The sequence below is a fragment of the Poecilia reticulata genome, chromosome 16, assembly GCF_904066995.2.
Source record: "Poecilia reticulata chromosome 16, P_reticulata-male-v2, whole genome shotgun sequence".
In the NCBI taxonomy this organism is placed as follows: Eukaryota; Metazoa; Chordata; class Actinopteri; order Cyprinodontiformes; family Poeciliidae; genus Poecilia; species Poecilia reticulata.
Genome location: NC_088845.1, coordinates 391,656 through 407,710, shown reverse-complemented (window position 1 = coordinate 407,710; position 16,055 = coordinate 391,656). Strand labels below are relative to the sequence as shown.

The 16,055-nt window shown below is 46.4% G+C and overlaps 1 protein-coding gene across 9 annotated transcripts in view; it reads right to left on the bottom strand.

Moving 5' to 3' along the window:
- Positions 1–16,055, bottom strand: part of col6a4a (collagen, type VI, alpha 4a) — a 56,828-nt gene that overhangs the window by 16,620 nt on the left and 24,153 nt on the right. For all 9 annotated transcript variants that reach the window (XM_081597577.1, XM_081597575.1, XM_081597582.1 and 6 more), the window contains 15 exons: positions 13,337–13,915; positions 12,920–13,263; positions 8,901–8,979; positions 8,667–8,812; positions 7,488–7,580; positions 6,826–6,879; positions 5,715–5,786; positions 5,586–5,612; positions 5,455–5,499; positions 4,905–4,958; positions 4,265–4,327; positions 820–885; positions 513–566; positions 235–270; positions 102–164 (listed from right to left, as the gene is read on the bottom strand). In XM_081597577.1, the coding sequence (XP_081453703.1) occupies positions 102–164; positions 235–270; positions 513–566; positions 820–885; positions 4,265–4,327; positions 4,905–4,958; positions 5,455–5,499; positions 5,586–5,612; positions 5,715–5,786; positions 6,826–6,879; positions 7,488–7,580; positions 8,667–8,812; positions 8,901–8,979; positions 12,920–13,263; positions 13,337–13,915 (1,775 nt within the window). The remainder of the gene's footprint in view (positions 1–101; positions 165–234; positions 271–512; positions 567–819; positions 886–4,264; positions 4,328–4,904; positions 4,959–5,454; positions 5,500–5,585; positions 5,613–5,714; positions 5,787–6,825; positions 6,880–7,487; positions 7,581–8,666; positions 8,813–8,900; positions 8,980–12,919; positions 13,264–13,336; positions 13,916–16,055) is intronic.

Sequence of the window (16,055 nt, the reverse complement as noted above, 5' to 3'; positions counted from 1 at the left end):
ACCACCGGGATCCAGAACCACCGAGGTCCAGAACCACCGCGGTCCAGAACCACAGCGGTCCAGACAGCTGGAGCCCGGCTCGGCGCTGTGGCGGGTCTCACCTGGGGCCCGGCAGCACCTGGAGGTCCGTTTGGACCTGGAGAACCGGACGGTCCGGTCGAGCCCTGCAGGAACAGAAACGGTTAAACGGGTTCCAGGTGGGAACAGAACCAACAGAACCAGGAAAGTTCTGACCTTCTGACCCGCATTCCCTCGCCTGCCGTCCTGACCCTGAGGGAAGAGGAAGGTCATCATCATCATCATCACCATCATCATCATCATCATCATCATCATCTGTTGTGTTATTTTAGTGTTTGATGTTTATGATGTGAACATCATAACTGAAACTAAACCCAGATCTGGTTCTGATCCAGTGAATTTGGTTTCTCTGAGCAGCAGAAACTCGTCGGATCAGAACCAGAACCGCTGAGCCGCTCAGCAGAACCAAACATGGAGGTAAATACGGAACTGACCGCGTTTCCCATGATGCCGGGCTCTCCTCGCCGTCCGTCCTCTCCTGGAGCCCCCTGTGGGTTCACAAACGGGTCAGAGAGTGGACACAGCACAACCAGAACCAGAACCAGAACCAGAACCGGCCTCCTCTCCAGGCTGAACCTGAGCAGTGACCAGCCATCATGTTGTCTGTAACTTTCATTTCTTGAAGTTTCTGCAGAGAGAAACTGGATCTGCTCTAAGGTTTGTTCTGCGCCTCGCCTGATTGGCTGATCCTTTCTGCTCAGGTGCCTCACCTGGAGGAAGCCGCTCCCTACTGCGTGTTACCGGTAATCCTGGGTATCCGGCCTCTCCTTTGGCTCCTGGAGCCGTGTTGTCGCCGCCCGGCTCGCCCTGAAACACCGAGGGTTGGAGTGAGGACAGAAATATGAGCAGATGTAGCTTTAGGACCCTGAAGAACAAAAATAGTCGGCTTTCATTCGGCTTCTCGACATTCCCGGCGTTCCGTATGATGGAGCTGGATGGGTTTTACAGAGAGGAGCGTTTTTAAATCAGGCTACATATGAACCTGAGTTGATATGACCTTCGACCTTCTGGATTATGAGCATTTGAACTTGTGTGTGTGCTAATATCTGGGAGCGATGTACGTTTGGCAGCCATTTTTCTGGATTAATTTTTTTTAAAGAAGAAAGAACTAGCTTAAGCATGCTAGCTGTTAGCATATCCACCACAGACGTGAATACTAGACGCCCCGCTGAGCGCTGAGTCCTACGTAACAGCGTCCACCATCTTGAATGTGGCAGCAGAGGATCGGAGCTCCTTCAGTCCTTTGCTGCGTTTCAACCGAAACAAACTGGATTCATTCTCATTACCTTCCCAGGTCAGGATGAGAGATCAGAATCACTTTGCAGCCAGAAATTCGCTTCTGAACAACCGAGAAATATTTCCTAAGTAGCTAAATTGGCCCAAAATAACCGCTGATTGTTAGCGTAGCAGCTAATATAACCGCTGAGTGTTAGCATAGCAGTTGATTGTTAGCATAGCAGCTAATATAACCGCTGATTGTTAGCGTAGCAGCTAATATAACTGCTGATTGTTAGCGTAGCAGCTAATATAACTGCTGATTGTTAGCATAGCAGCTAATATAACTGCTGATTGTTAGTGTAGCAGCTAATATAACCGCTGATTGTTAGCGTAGCAGCTAATATAACTGCTGATTGTTAGCGTAGCAGCTAATATAACTGCTGATTGTTAGCGTAGCAGCTAATATAACTGCTGATTGTTAGCGTAGCAGCTAATATAACTGCTGATTGTTAGTGTAGCAGCTAATATAACCGCTGGTTGTTAGCATAGCAGCTAATATAACCGCTGATTGTTAGCGTAGCAGCTAATATAACTGCTGGTTGTTAGCGTAGCAGCTAATATAACTGCTGATTGTTAGTGTAGCAGCTAATATAACCGCTGGTTGTTAGCATAGCAGCTAATATAACCGCTGATTGTTAGCGTAGCAGCTAATATAACTGCTGGTTGTTAGCGTAGCAGCTAATATAACTGCTGATTGTTAGCGTAGCAGCTAATATAACTGCTTATTGTTAGTGTAGCAGCTAATATAACCGCTGGTTGTTAGCGTAGCAGCTAATATAACTGCTGATTGTTAGTGTAGCAGCTAATATAACCGCTGGTTGTTAGCATAGCAGCTAATATAACCGCTGATTGTTAGCGTAGCAGCTAATATAACTGCTGGTTGTTAGCGTAGCAGCTAATATAACTGCTGATTGTTAGCGTAGCAGCTAATATAACTGCTGGTTGTTAGCGTAGCAGCTAATATAACTGCTGGTTGTTAGCATAGCAGCTAATATAACTGCTGATTGTTAGTGTAGCAGCTAATATAACCGCTGGTTGTTAGCATAGCAGCTAATATAACCGCTGATTGTTAGCGTAGCAGCTAATATAACTGCTGGTTGTTAGCGTAGCAGCTAATATAACTGCTGATTGTTAGCGTAGCAGCTAATATAACTGCTTATTGTTAGTGTAGCAGCTAATATAACCGCTGGTTGTTAGCATAGCAGCTAATATAACCGCTGGTTGTTAGCGTAGCGGCTAATATAACCGCTGGTTGTTAGCATAGCAGCTAACGTTTCATACTGTTTTCTAATGAGAGCTGATGAGAAACGGCTGTTAGAGGAGAAGTGAATTAAAAACCAGAGGATTTAGTGAGTAAAGGTCAGTCAGGATCAGAGCTGGAGCTGCTGGTCTTCAGTCTGTTTCCAGCTCAGCTTCTCCATGTCGGTGTTTAGCTATAAAGATGCTACGAGTCAGAGCCCAACATGCTGAAAATGGCTTTTTATGAATGTGAAGGAAACATTTATTTTCTATTTCACTTTAGGATAATTTCTCTTTTCTTCGTGGCTTTAGCCTGTGAACCAGGACGTCTCAGAAGTCATTGAGTTCTCCCAGTGTGACCAGCAGACTGTGACCAGTGTTCCCAGTATAATAAATACATGTTTTATTCTTTCACTTTCTGTTTTAAATATCTCAGTCTGAAGTATTAGTGTAATAATGTAGCTTTTGTAATGAAATAAACATAATTTACTCTGAATTATTTTCACTCTTTGCTGTCAATAGCAGTCGACAAACTAATAATTTTAAAAAATATGTAGCTAATGTTTGATCAAAGTTTATTGTCTTTACAATAAAAACATAAATACAAGGAAATTAAATGTTTTTCTACATATCTTGAAATGTTAAATGTACATTAAATTATGTAAATATATTCTTTAATAAAACTGTAAAAGTGTTTGTTCATTAGTTCAATATAAAAATGATCAAATCAAACATTGAGCTCTTTATTCAGAAAACTATTAAATAATCACATCAAAAGTTAGAAACTGTCTTTAGTCATTTCTCTGATTGCCAAATATATTAATGTGTGAGAAAATTTATTAACTTAAAATACTCTGTAGAACGGCACTTTATAAAGTTCAGTCCATTTACCTGCATTAGCTACTGGCAGAGATGCCACATTCAAGATGGCCGACGCTGTTACGTATCGCAGCAACGGGCCGACCCGCTACATGACCTCTGACCCGCTCCATGACCTCTGACCCGCTCCATGACCTCTGACTCGCTCCATGACCTCTGACCCGCTCCATGACCTCTGACCCGCTCCATGACCTCTGACCCGCTCCATGACCTTTGACTCGCTACATGACCTCTGACCCGCTCCATGACCTCTGACTCGCTCCATGACCTCTGACCCGCTCCATGACCTCTGACCCGCTCCATGACCTTTGACTCGCTACATGACCTCTGACCCGCTCCATGACCTTTGACTCGCTACATGACCTCTGACCCGCTCCATGACCTTTGACTCGCTCCATGACCTCTGACCCGCTCCATGACCTCTGACCCGCTCCATGAGGCGTCTACCATGTCTATGGTATCCACTGCTAACGCTAATGCTAACGCTAATGCTAACGTTAATGCTACTTTCCCTACAGGAAGCTGTCACATGATCTATGGCAGATTTAAGGAAATGGATCCGGTCCTGGAGCAGAAACCGGATCCAAAGTTTCTTCTTTCCTGACATTTTATGGAGGAAAATGGAATCTTCCTGCTGTTCTATCCAGGAACGTTCCAGGGGAACGTCATCCTGATGTTTGTAGAGGAATCATCATCCTCTGACATCATCGCCTCCTCTGTCTTCTGATTGGACGTTTGGAACCGAGTTGAGTTTGAGGAGGAGGTCAAAGGTCACTTCTCCTGGTCTCACCGGGTCTCCTCTCAGTCCTCGCTGTCCTTCCGGCCCACGCTCCCCTCTGAGTCCAGGGATGCCCTGAGGAGGAAAAGGTCAAAGGTCAGGATGTCCAGCCTGGGTCAGAACCAGAACCAGAAACGATTTCCTGCTTTATGAAGCCTAAAAGTTAATAAACTGAAACATCTGAACCTGGAGAAGCTGATGAATGGATGAATGGGTGAATGAATGGATGAATGAATGAATATGAATGAATGAATGTACGGGTGAATGAATGAATATGAATGAATGAATGAATGAATGAATGAATGAATGAATGAATGAATGAATGAATATGAATGAATGAATGTACGGGTGAATGAATGAATATGAATGAATGAATGAATGAATGAATGAATGAATAAATGAATGAATGGGTGAATGAATGAATGAATGAATATGAATGAATGAATGGATTAATACATGAATGGATGAATATGAATGAATGAATGTACGGGTGAATGAATAGATGAATGAATAAACGGGTGAATGAATGAATGAATGAATGGATGAATGAATGGATAAATGAACGGATGAATGAACGGGTGAATGAATGAATGAATGAATGAATGAATGAATGAATGAATGAATGAATGAATGAACGATCAGGTTTAGGTACCGGGTTTCCTGGATGTCCTCTCTCTCCTCCAGCTCCATCTTTTCCCGTTTCTCCCTGGAAACAGAAATCCGTCCAATCAGCTTCCGGATCATTTCCAGAAACCGAACAGAACCAGAGCGGATCCGGGATCAGCTGGTGGAACCGACTGGGATCGTTCATTAATGTCACAATATCTAAATAAATATTTACTTCACAAGATTAATATTAAGCTAACTATGAATAAAAGCTAACTATTTAGCTCCAAGCTAACTATTTATGCTAGCTCACATAGAAACATTTAGCTGCATATTAAACATTTAGCTAGCCAGATAACTTCATTAAACATTTATTAAATATTCACTCAGACAGCTAGTTATTTAGCTTCACACCGAATATTTAGCTAGCAAGCTAACTATTTAGCTTGGAGCTAAATAGCTAGTAAACATTTAACTAGCTCAGAGCTACATTTTGACTGCGTAGCTTTAGAAACGCTGGTTTTGGTCCCAGGATCTCGGATCTGCTCTGAGGATCCACCAGAACCGACGCGCCGATGCTGCTGCGGTGCTGGTACCTGCTCCCCGTTGATCCCGTTCAGCCCGTCCTCTCCGTCTTCCCCCTGCAGACACAGAAAATCAGTCAGACGCTGTGCGGACCGGACTGTTGGTCCAAACGTCCGCCGTCCAGAGGCTCAGCGTCACTCACCCGGTTCCCGCGCAGGCCGCGCCCGCCCTGCAACACACGCAGCCGTTAGAGCAACACAGGCAGCAAGGAGTCATACAGACCGGACCGGACCGGACCGGGTCAGAGCCCAGAGGCAGGGCCGGGTTTTACCTTCTGTCCTCTGAGTCCGGGGCAGCCCTGGACTCCTGGAGGTCCGCTGGGCCCGGGAGCGCCACGCTCACCCTGCAGAGACGGAACGGGTCAGATCAGGCGGCATGGAGGAACCAGCAGAACCCGAGCAGAACCCCCTGCGCCCCTCCCCCCCAGAATTTAAATACTTCTGCCAATCTGTTCATATTTAATCGTACAAACCAACATTGGATGACCTCATTATCAAAACCGCCGTTTTGTTGTTCTAAGAATTAAAAATTATTTCCAAAATCAGTTTATGAGTGAATCACTAACATTTAACCAAAATGTTGGCGCTGTGGCTACTTCTACTGGCAGCCTGGTGATTAGTGTGAACGCTGCTGCCACCCAGTGGCCGGAGGCGAGTTTATCAGGTAACCTCCATAACAACACTTAGGAGCAGGGACAGGAAGTGGACACAACAGCACAGGAAGTGGAGACGACAGGACAGGAAGTGGAGACGACAGGACAGGAAGTGGACACAACAGCACAGGAAGTGGAGACGACAGGACAGGAAGTGGAGACGACAGGACAGGAAGTGGACACAACAGCACAGGAAGTGGAGACGACAGGACAGGAAGTGGAGACGACAGGACAGGAAGTGGAGACGACAGGACAGGAAGTGGAGACACCAGGACAGGAAGTGGAGACGACAGGACAGGAAGTGGAGACACCAGGACAGGAAGTGGAGACGACAGGACAGGAAGTGGAGACGACAAGACAGGAAGTGGAGACGACAGGACAGGAAGTGGAGACGACAGGACAGGAAGTGGAGACGACAGGACAGGAAGTGGAGACGACAAGACAGGAAGTGGAGACGAAAGGACAGGAAATGGACACAACAGCACAGGAAGTGGAGACGAAAGGACAGGAAATGGACACAACAGCACAGGGAGTGGAGACGACAGGACAGGAAGTGGAGACGACAGGACAGGAAGTGGAGACGACAGGACAGGAAGTGGAGACACCAGGACAGGAAGTGGAGACGACAGGACAGGAAGTGGAGACACCAGGACAGGAAGTGGAGACGACAGGACAGGAAGAGGAGACATAATTTCTAAAACAGGAAGTGAGAGTAAACGGATGGACTCACGGCGCCGCCCTCGTCTCCAGGGAATCCTGGGTAACCGTTCTGTCCCCGGACGCCCTGCAGCACAAACACAGCACAGATTACGGACAGATAATCCAGATTATCGCTCTCTCGTCATCCTGCAGATTAAACCGTTCTAAACCAGACGCCAGAGAATTGGCTCTGCTGGTCGTCACTGTCAGACGCTGCAGGAACTGCCTGGCAGCCTGATGGCTCCTGCCCTCTGCTGGTGGTTTTAGACATTACAGCTGTGTGGACCGGGTGGCTGTGACTTTAAAATGGCCAGCAGTGGACTCCATTAAAAGTTTCATTACTGTGAAACTATTGAAGAAAAAACCAAAATCTTTGTTGTTGAGATGAACATCAAAGATTTTTGTTATTTTTAATTCTCAGGTTTTTTGTCAAATTGGAGCAAAGTTCATCTTTCCAGAGTTTCTCTGATCATTCATGGAGCTTCTTTAGAAATCTAGACTGTGGACGCTAACATTAGCGTTAGCTGCTACATGTTAGCATTGAGATGCTAGCTTGTGATAGGCTAACTGCTGCTATCTGCAGGTTTGAGTCATGAGGCTCGGCCCGATTCCGCCTCTCTGGAATGCATGAAATCCGTCCTGCAGGGATCTGCTTTCATGTTCCTGCAGTTCAAACGGAAGCGGCGCAGTCACCTTTGACCCCGAGCCGCCCCGGGAGCCTCGGACTCCTTCTGGTCCAGAACATTTGCACATGACGTTGCAGCACTCCCTGTTCGACACCGAGTCCTGCAGAAGGGACAGGAAGCAGCAAGCGGGCCGGTAAAGACACGAGACGTGGGAACAAAAGCACATTTCATTTCAAGACACCAAAGAACAACAGAAACGAAGCTCCGATGTTCAGGAGAGCCAGGATTCGTTCCAGATGTTTGGTTTTTATCATTCAGGAACTAAACGCAGCGTCTGGTTTCCCCCATCAGCAGTTACTGCGTGGCGGCCGTCTCCAGGCGGGCGCCACTGACCTCTGACCTCTGTGAGGAAACCGTTCCTGAAGCAAACGACCGAACCGGACCGGACTGAACCGGACCGGACTGCCAGTTAGCAAACCTAACCCAATCAACACGTATGATATTGGACATAATCCTCAGAACATGGCAGAACCAGGATCACATTCCTCCTCCTCTTCGTCCTCCTCCTCCCCCCCTTCCTCCTCCTCTTCTTCCTCCTCCCCCCCACCTCCCTCCTTCCTCCTCTTCTTCTTCCTCCTCCTCCCCCTCCTCTTCTTTCCCCCCTTCCTCCTCTTCTTCTTCCTCCTCCTCCTCCCCCCCCTCCTTCCTCCTCCCCTTCCTCCTCCTCCTCCCCTCCTCCTCCTCCCCCCACCTCCTTCCTCCTCCTCCTCCTCCTCCTCACAGTGACATTCTGGTATTCGGCGCCTCCACCTGCAGGCCGTGCGGAGGTGAAGCGGTTCTGCTCGCCTCCTGCTGGGCGGCCGCCAGCAGCGGCTCGGTGAGCCTTCATCATGTTTGAGCTGTAAATGAGTCTCTGGGGGGTTTTCCTAGGAAAGGAAAACCTTTGATCCAGCTGCTGGAGCAACGCTGATTAATCAGGAGCATGTGTGGATGAGAGGCCAGAATAATGCAGATTTCTTCATCCTGTGGATTAGCTGCAGCAGCTGTAGGCGGGAATGACGGGGAATGTTGATTAGCCTGTCAGGTTCGACAGCAGCAGGAACATTCCTCCTTTATCAGGGTCGGCCTGGAGCAGCGGCTCATTTCCCCGGAACAGATCAAAGCTTTGAGTGAATCACACGAACGTCTCCAAAAACACTTCACAGGATCAGAGGAAAGCTAAACGATGACGTTTGAAACAGCTTACGATCTGTTTGAGGACGGCGCTCCCGACGCTCGGCATTCCGATGGTCAGAGGAAGTTTGTATCCGAACCCTCGGCCGAACTCCACCATCTGCAGCTGGGCGGCGTTACGCACGCCCTCCAGGGCCACGACGAGCAGCGCGCTGACCCCTGCCGACAAACGTACACACCGGTTACCCGCTTGCCGTGTGACATGTTGCCGTGGCAACGCCGGCGTCGATCCCGGTCAGCTCGTTACCCGACTGCCGCAGCCTCTCAGACTCGTTCTCCAGAGTAATCACGTCTTCATCGAGTCCGTCTGAGAAGATCACCAGCACCTGGTGGAAGATCACAGGTTAGATCAGAATTCAGGAACGCCGCTGGTCCGGTCGGAACCATGTCGGCCCCGGAGGTCCGGACCGAACCGCAGGAAAACCTGAGATGTTCAGAAACTGTTGGTTCCTTTTACCAACGACCAAAAACACCAAACAACAGCTCTGGATCAGGAAGTGTTGGGAAGCGCCAACTAGGAATCAGGTTACAATAACCATAACATTAGCTCCACTAACGCAGAACACCAACATGGCATTTAGTGGAAGCTAATGCTAAAGCGCTAACCATAACATTAGCTCCACTAACGCAGAATACCAACATGGCATTTAGTGGAAGCTAATGCTAAAGCGCTAACCATAACATTAGCTCCACTAACGCAGAATACCAACATGGCATTTAGTGGAAGCTAATGCTAAAGCGCTAACCATAACATTAGCTCCACTAACGCAGAATACCAACATGGCATTTAGTGGAAGCTAATGCTAAAGCGCTAACCATAACATTAGCTCCACTAACGCAGAATACCAACCTGGCATTTAGTGGAAGCTAATGCTAAAGCACTAACCCTAACATTAGCTCCACTAACGCAGAATACCAACCTGGCATTTAGTGGAAGCTAATGCTAAAGCGCTAACCATAACATTAGCTCCACTAACGCAGAATACCAACCTGGCATTTAGTGGAAGCTAATGCTAAAGCGCTAACCATAACATTAGCTCCACTAACGCAGAATACCAACCTGGCATTTAGTGGAAGCTAATGCTAAAGCGCTAACCATAACATTAGCTCCACTAACGCAGAATACCAACATGGCATTTAGTGGAAGCTAATGCTAAAGCGCTAACCATAACATTAGCTCCACTAACGCAGAATACCAACCTGGCATTTAGTGGAAGCTAATGCTAAAGCGCTAACCATAACATTAGCTCCACTAACGCAGAATACCAACCTGGCATTTAGTGGAAGCTAATGCTAAAGCGCTAACCATAACATTAGCTCCACTAACGCAGAATACCAACCTGGCATTTAGTGGAAGCTAATGCTAAAGCGCTAACCATAACATTAGCTCCACTAACGCAGAATACCAACATGGCACTTAGTGGAAGCTAATGCTAAAGCGCTAACCATAACATTAGCTCCACTAACGCAGAATACCAACATGGCATTTAGTGGAAGCTAATGCTAAAGCGCTAACCATAACATTAGCTCCACTAACGCAGAATACCAACATGACATTTAGTGGAAGCTAATGCTAAAGCGCTAACCATAACATTAGCTCCACTAACGCAGAATACCAACATGACATTTAGTGGAAGCTAATGCTAAAGCGCTAACCATAACATTAGCTCCACTAACACAGAATACCAACATGGCACTTAGTGGAAGCTAATGCTAAATCGCTAACAATAACATTAGCTCCACTAACGCAGAATACCAACATGGCACTTAGTGGAAGCTAATGCTAAAGCGCTAACCATAACATTAGCTCCACTAACACAGAACACCAACATGGCATTTAGTGGAAGCTAATGCTAAATCGCTAACCATAACATTAGCTCCACTAACACAGAATACCAACCTGGCATTTAGTGGAAGCTAATGCTAAAGCGCTAACCATAACATTAGCTCCACTAATATTCACCTGTTTTATCTGGAATGGAAACGTGACTTTAGTGAAACAGACCTTTTTATTATTTGTGGTAAATATAATATCCAAACCTTAAACATCTCAAACAAAAATGTAATTTCCAGATTTTTTGATCTTCAGTCATTTGGAGCTCTATGTAAAATCCTTTAATCAGGTTTAAATGCTAAAGCCACTCATATTAAATCTACTCTTAAAGACCCTCGAGCAACAATTTAATTTTTAAATGATCATTTAAATGTTTATGATGCTTTTTTGTTTGCTCCAGTACGTTTTGTGTTTAAATAAAGTTACTGAGGAACAGTGGTGTGAAGTACTTCGTTACTGTACTTAAGTACAGTTTTCGTGTATCTGTACTTTACTTAAGTAGATTTAATAATGGGTACTTTCTACTTTTACTCCACTACATTTTACAGTAAGTATCTGTACTTTCTACTTCACTACATTTCTACAAACTCTCGCGTTACTCGTTACATCCAAGTCTCGTTGCTCTTTTCTTCCGTTAAAATGTGAAGTTCAGGGATTTAAGGTGGCGCCGTAAAATCCCAGCAATAACGTGACGTAGTGTCTGTTGTCACCCATCGGCTCCACCTTTACTCGCTGCGGAGCTCCAGACATGCGCAGTGGTTTCCTCTGAGCGGGAGAAGATGTCTGTCTAATGTCAGTTATATAATAGCTGCATAAATCATAGATATGGCGACATGTAAAATCAGCAGCGCTTCGCTTTCACAGACGGTGGGACTTCGTCCAACTTTTAGCGTCACTTGGAAGGAAAGCTTAAAGAAAGGTAAGATCTGTGGACGTGATGCTAGCTAAGCTAGCTGTACAGAGACACATGCTGCATCTGATGAAAAACAGTTTGTCACTCATGCGCTGAATTACTGTGTGGAGGTTTTGACTGAGGTGTCGCAGATATGGGACAACGCTGTGACCAAAGTGCAATATAGTGATATGACATTCAGGAACGATCCGATTCTTCTGGACGGATCTTTATTAAGGTTAATAGGACTGAAGCCTCACTGCGTGCTACACTGCAGTTATTTTATTTCACATATGTATGTTTATTTATTTATTATTTATTTATGTATTTATTTAATTGGCGAATAAATAAAACAACAACATAAGAACACAGAACATGATCATTGTTCTTTGGACAATATGGGGAACCGCCCAGGGCGTTATTTTTCTAGGGATGGCAGGAGACCTCTGTGGATCTTAGCAGAGAGATGAAAGCAAAACAGAATGAAGAAGAGTTTGAATTGATACTGGTTAAATTTATTTCAGCTCTAAGTATTTAATATCTAGGTGTTTTATGGGAATGTGGATCTTTCAGATCAATTTGAGAAGCAATTTTGATAGGTAAACTTAATGTTATTGTCATGTAGCACGGGGTGCTGGTTTTGATTTGGTCTTGGGTTCGGTGGTCCAGACTACAACTCTGCTACGTGGCTCCTTGGTTCCATGTCCTCCTCTGCCAGTTGGATTTCTTTCAAAATAAATGTGTGGCAAAAAAGGTGAAGTTCATGTTATGTTAGGACAGGAGACGAGATGTTTCCATCCCTGAAATGATGATGCATAGAATCACATATCTAAGTTTAAACTATGTTACAGAGTAAACTCAATAAAAACATGTTTAATCTGTGGCTGTTCATTAAAATGACACATTTATAATGTATTAAAATTAAATACGATCGGTTCACTTAATGATATTAGCGATTAGGTAATGCATTAGCAAGTACTTTTACTTTTAATACTTAAGTATTTTTAAAAGCCAGGACTTTTTTACTTTTACTTAAGTAAAATGTTAATGTGGTAGTTTTACTTTTACTTGAGTACATTTTTTGACTGCTGAGGAAGAAATAAAAGAAAGAATGTGAGAAAAGTAAACAGACCTGCGGCGTGAACAGTCATTTCAAAATAAGAGCATGGAAGAAATGGCTAAGAATTGAAAACTTCAACACAGATGTCGAATTTTATTTGACTGAAAATTTATAGAAGAGCCTAGAAAATTAGCGCTTCGTAATTAGCTTAGAGGAAGCTAAGTGTGCTAAACATGTTCAAATCAGCAAAAAACGGTAAAGTGCTAATCTGGGAGCTAGCGCTGATATTACCACAGCAGGAGAAGCGTGGCATTGTGACGTGCTTCACTTCAGTTTGGATGAATAAACCTGCCTTGGCTCCCTGGATGTTCCAGTCCAGCTTTGACTGTCCTGAAGTTTTATTATCACAGGATCCGGTTCCAACGCTGGTTCTGAAGCAGAACCGCGTCCGTTTCCCCAAACGCGCCGCCTCTGACTCACCTTCACGCCGGTTCTGGACTCGGCCCTGAACTTCGCCTCGAAGGACCGCAGCAGGGCCGAGTTGAAGAACGTGGGCTCCCTCAGACTGGAGGTCATGACCTTCCTCACCACGTCCTCGTTGTAGGCCTCAAATTTGAAGTCGTCCAGGATGCGGCCGTCCCTGGCCACCAGGCGATAGGCCAGGCTGGGGCTGATGGCGCTGTTGGTGCAGCACAGGCGTGGCACTGAGGAAACGTAGCGCGCGATCTCGGGCAGGAAGGCCTGGAGTTTGCTCTGGCTGCTCACCAAAGTCTCGCCGCTTCGCCGAGAGATATCAAAGCCCATGGCGATGTCGATGGAGCAGTCTGCAGGGAGGAAAGCTCATGTTTGGTTCTGATGGAGAATGAAACACAGCCTCAGACTGAACTTGTAACTCACCAGGCTGGTCTGTTGAGGGTTTGGACTTGCAGATGGTGTCCACTACCTTCTGCTTGATTGCATCCAGGCTGCCAAAGTTCTGCACTGTGAACATCTTCCTGGGGTCTTTGGTGATCTGCAGCAGCTGCAGGTCGTGGACGTCGCCAACGCCGATGGCGAACATCTCAATCCCCAGATCTCTGAGAAGATCGGCCGGCTGTTCCACCTCATCCTGTGAATCTCCGTCCGTGATCAGGACCAGATTCTGTGAGATTCCTGAAGATCTCCGGCTGCCGCGAGAAGCTTCAAAGTATTCCCTGATGGAGTCCAGAGCCAGTCCAATGTTGGTGCCTCCACCCGTATTCCTCATGTTGAAGATGTGGGCAGAGACCTCCGTCTCCTGGTAGAACTGGTTCAGGTAAAACTCATGCTGGAAGCTGCTGCTGAACTGGGCGAGTCCAACGCGAACCAAATCCTTACCGACTTTAAAGCTGTTCACCAGTTGAATGGTGAAGTTCTTCATGATGGAGTAATCGCTGGAGCTGATGCTGCCAGACTGGTCGACGAGGAAAACCAGGTCAGCCTCCTGCTTCTCACAAACTGCAGAAGCAACGACAGGAAGTAGCATGAGGACAGCGGCAGGAAGTAGCATGAGGACAGCGGCAGGAAGTAGCATGAGGACAGAGGCAGGAAGTAGTATGAGGACAGCAGCGGCAGGAAGTAGCATGAGGACATAGGCAGGAGCATGAGGACATAGGCAGGAAGTAGCATGAGGACAGCAGCGGCAGGAAGTAGCATGAGGACATAGGCAGGAGCATGAGGACATAGGCAGGAAGTAGCATGAGGACAGTGACAGGAAGTAGCATGAGGACAGCGGCAGCTAGTAGCATGAGGACAGCAGCGACAGGAAGTAGCATGAGGACAGAGGCAGGAAGTAGCATGAGGACAGTGACAGGAAGTAGCATGAGGACAGCGGCAGCTAGTAGCATGAGGACAGCAGCGACAGGAAGTAGCATGAGGACAGAGGCAGGAAGTAGCATGAGGACAGCAGCGGCAGGAAGTAGCATGAGGACAGAGGCAGGAAGTAGCATGAGGACAGCAGCGGCAGGAAGTAGCATGAGGACAGAGGCAGGAAGTAGCATGAGGACAGAGGCAGGAAGTAGCATGAGGACAGAGGCAGGAAGTAGCATGAGGACAGCGGCAGGAAGTAGCATGAGGACAGAGGCAGGAAGTAGCATGAGGACAGAGGCAGGAAGTAGCATGAGGACAGAGGCAGGAAGTAGCATGAGGACAGAGGCAGGAAGTAGCATGAGGACAGCGGCAGGAAGTAGCATGAGGACAGAGGCAGGAAGTAGCATGAGGACAGAGGCAGGAAGTAGCATGAGGACAGCGGCAGGAAGTAGCATGAGGACAGAGGCAGGAAGTAGCATGAGGACAGAGGCAGGAAGTAGCATGAGGACAGAGGCAGGAAGTAGCATGAGGACAGCAGCGGCAGGAAGTAGCATGAGGACAGAGGCAGGAAGTAGCATGAGGACAGCTGAACATCTCAGAGTTCAGTGATCCCAGCAGTGGTGCCACCGCTAACTACAAGGCTAATTGTCCAACACTAAAGTGCTCTACTAACATAGTAGTTAATGGAAGCTTATGCTAAAGCACTATATCAATGCGGTATTTAGCTGATGCTAATGCTAAACGCTATACAAACACAGTATGTAGAGGAAGCTAATGCTGAAGCACCATATCAACCTAGTAAATAATCTATTAATAAGCATGATACCAGTATTAGTGGTAGCTAACGCTAAAGCGCTAACCATATATAGTAGTTTTCCTTATATGTTAACCCATCGTGGGAACAACAGTATAAACACCTCATGTCAGATATTGTTGCCATGTGGAGCTAATGACAGTAAATGAACATTTTATTGTTCAAAACTAATATTTCTCTTGATCTGTGTATAATATTTAATCCAACCTGCTGTCAGTGAGCATCACTTGGTGAGTTAATTACTCAGTGCATTGTGGGACATGTCCACTGGGTGATCAGACAAGATGAGCACAATAAAAGGCCCCAACATGTCGCATCACGTCAAAGCCTCAGATGTCATGTGGAGCCGTTGGCGTGTTGGACGTCCAGCAGAGCAGCAGCTGCCCGGCTCAGTGCCCGTTATCGGACCGCCGGCCGTTTAAGAGCTGGTTTCCAACAGACTGCAGATCCTCGTCTGACCGACTCGCCACATCGGCTCGTCCATCGGAGGATCGGCTCAGACCAGCGACTCACAGCTGATTGGTCTGAACTCCAGACGCATCAGACTGTTCCCGCCTACAGGAAGCCAACTGGGTCAGAATCAGACTCCTCATCCTGACCCCGATCATGACTGTCAATCCGCTACAAACGCCCGAACCTGATATCAAATATCAATGCCGATATGAAGATCGGTAATTACTGAAAATATAGTTTGAGTTTCTCTATGCTGCGTAACCGAAATGTTCATGAAACTCTTATATTGGACACGGGGCTTTACATGTTTGTTGAATATCCACAATGACACAACATGTGCTACAACAAAGTATATCGCCCTCCACAGGGTCAAAACTGCTACTACACGCCTAACTGTGCCGTTCTTCTTTAATGTGTTCGTGTCAGTAATACTCCTTGCGTCCGTTCATTTGTGTAAATGTATATCAATAGGAAGCAGAACTGAAAGGACTTCAAAATAAAACCTAAGACGTGTAACTACTT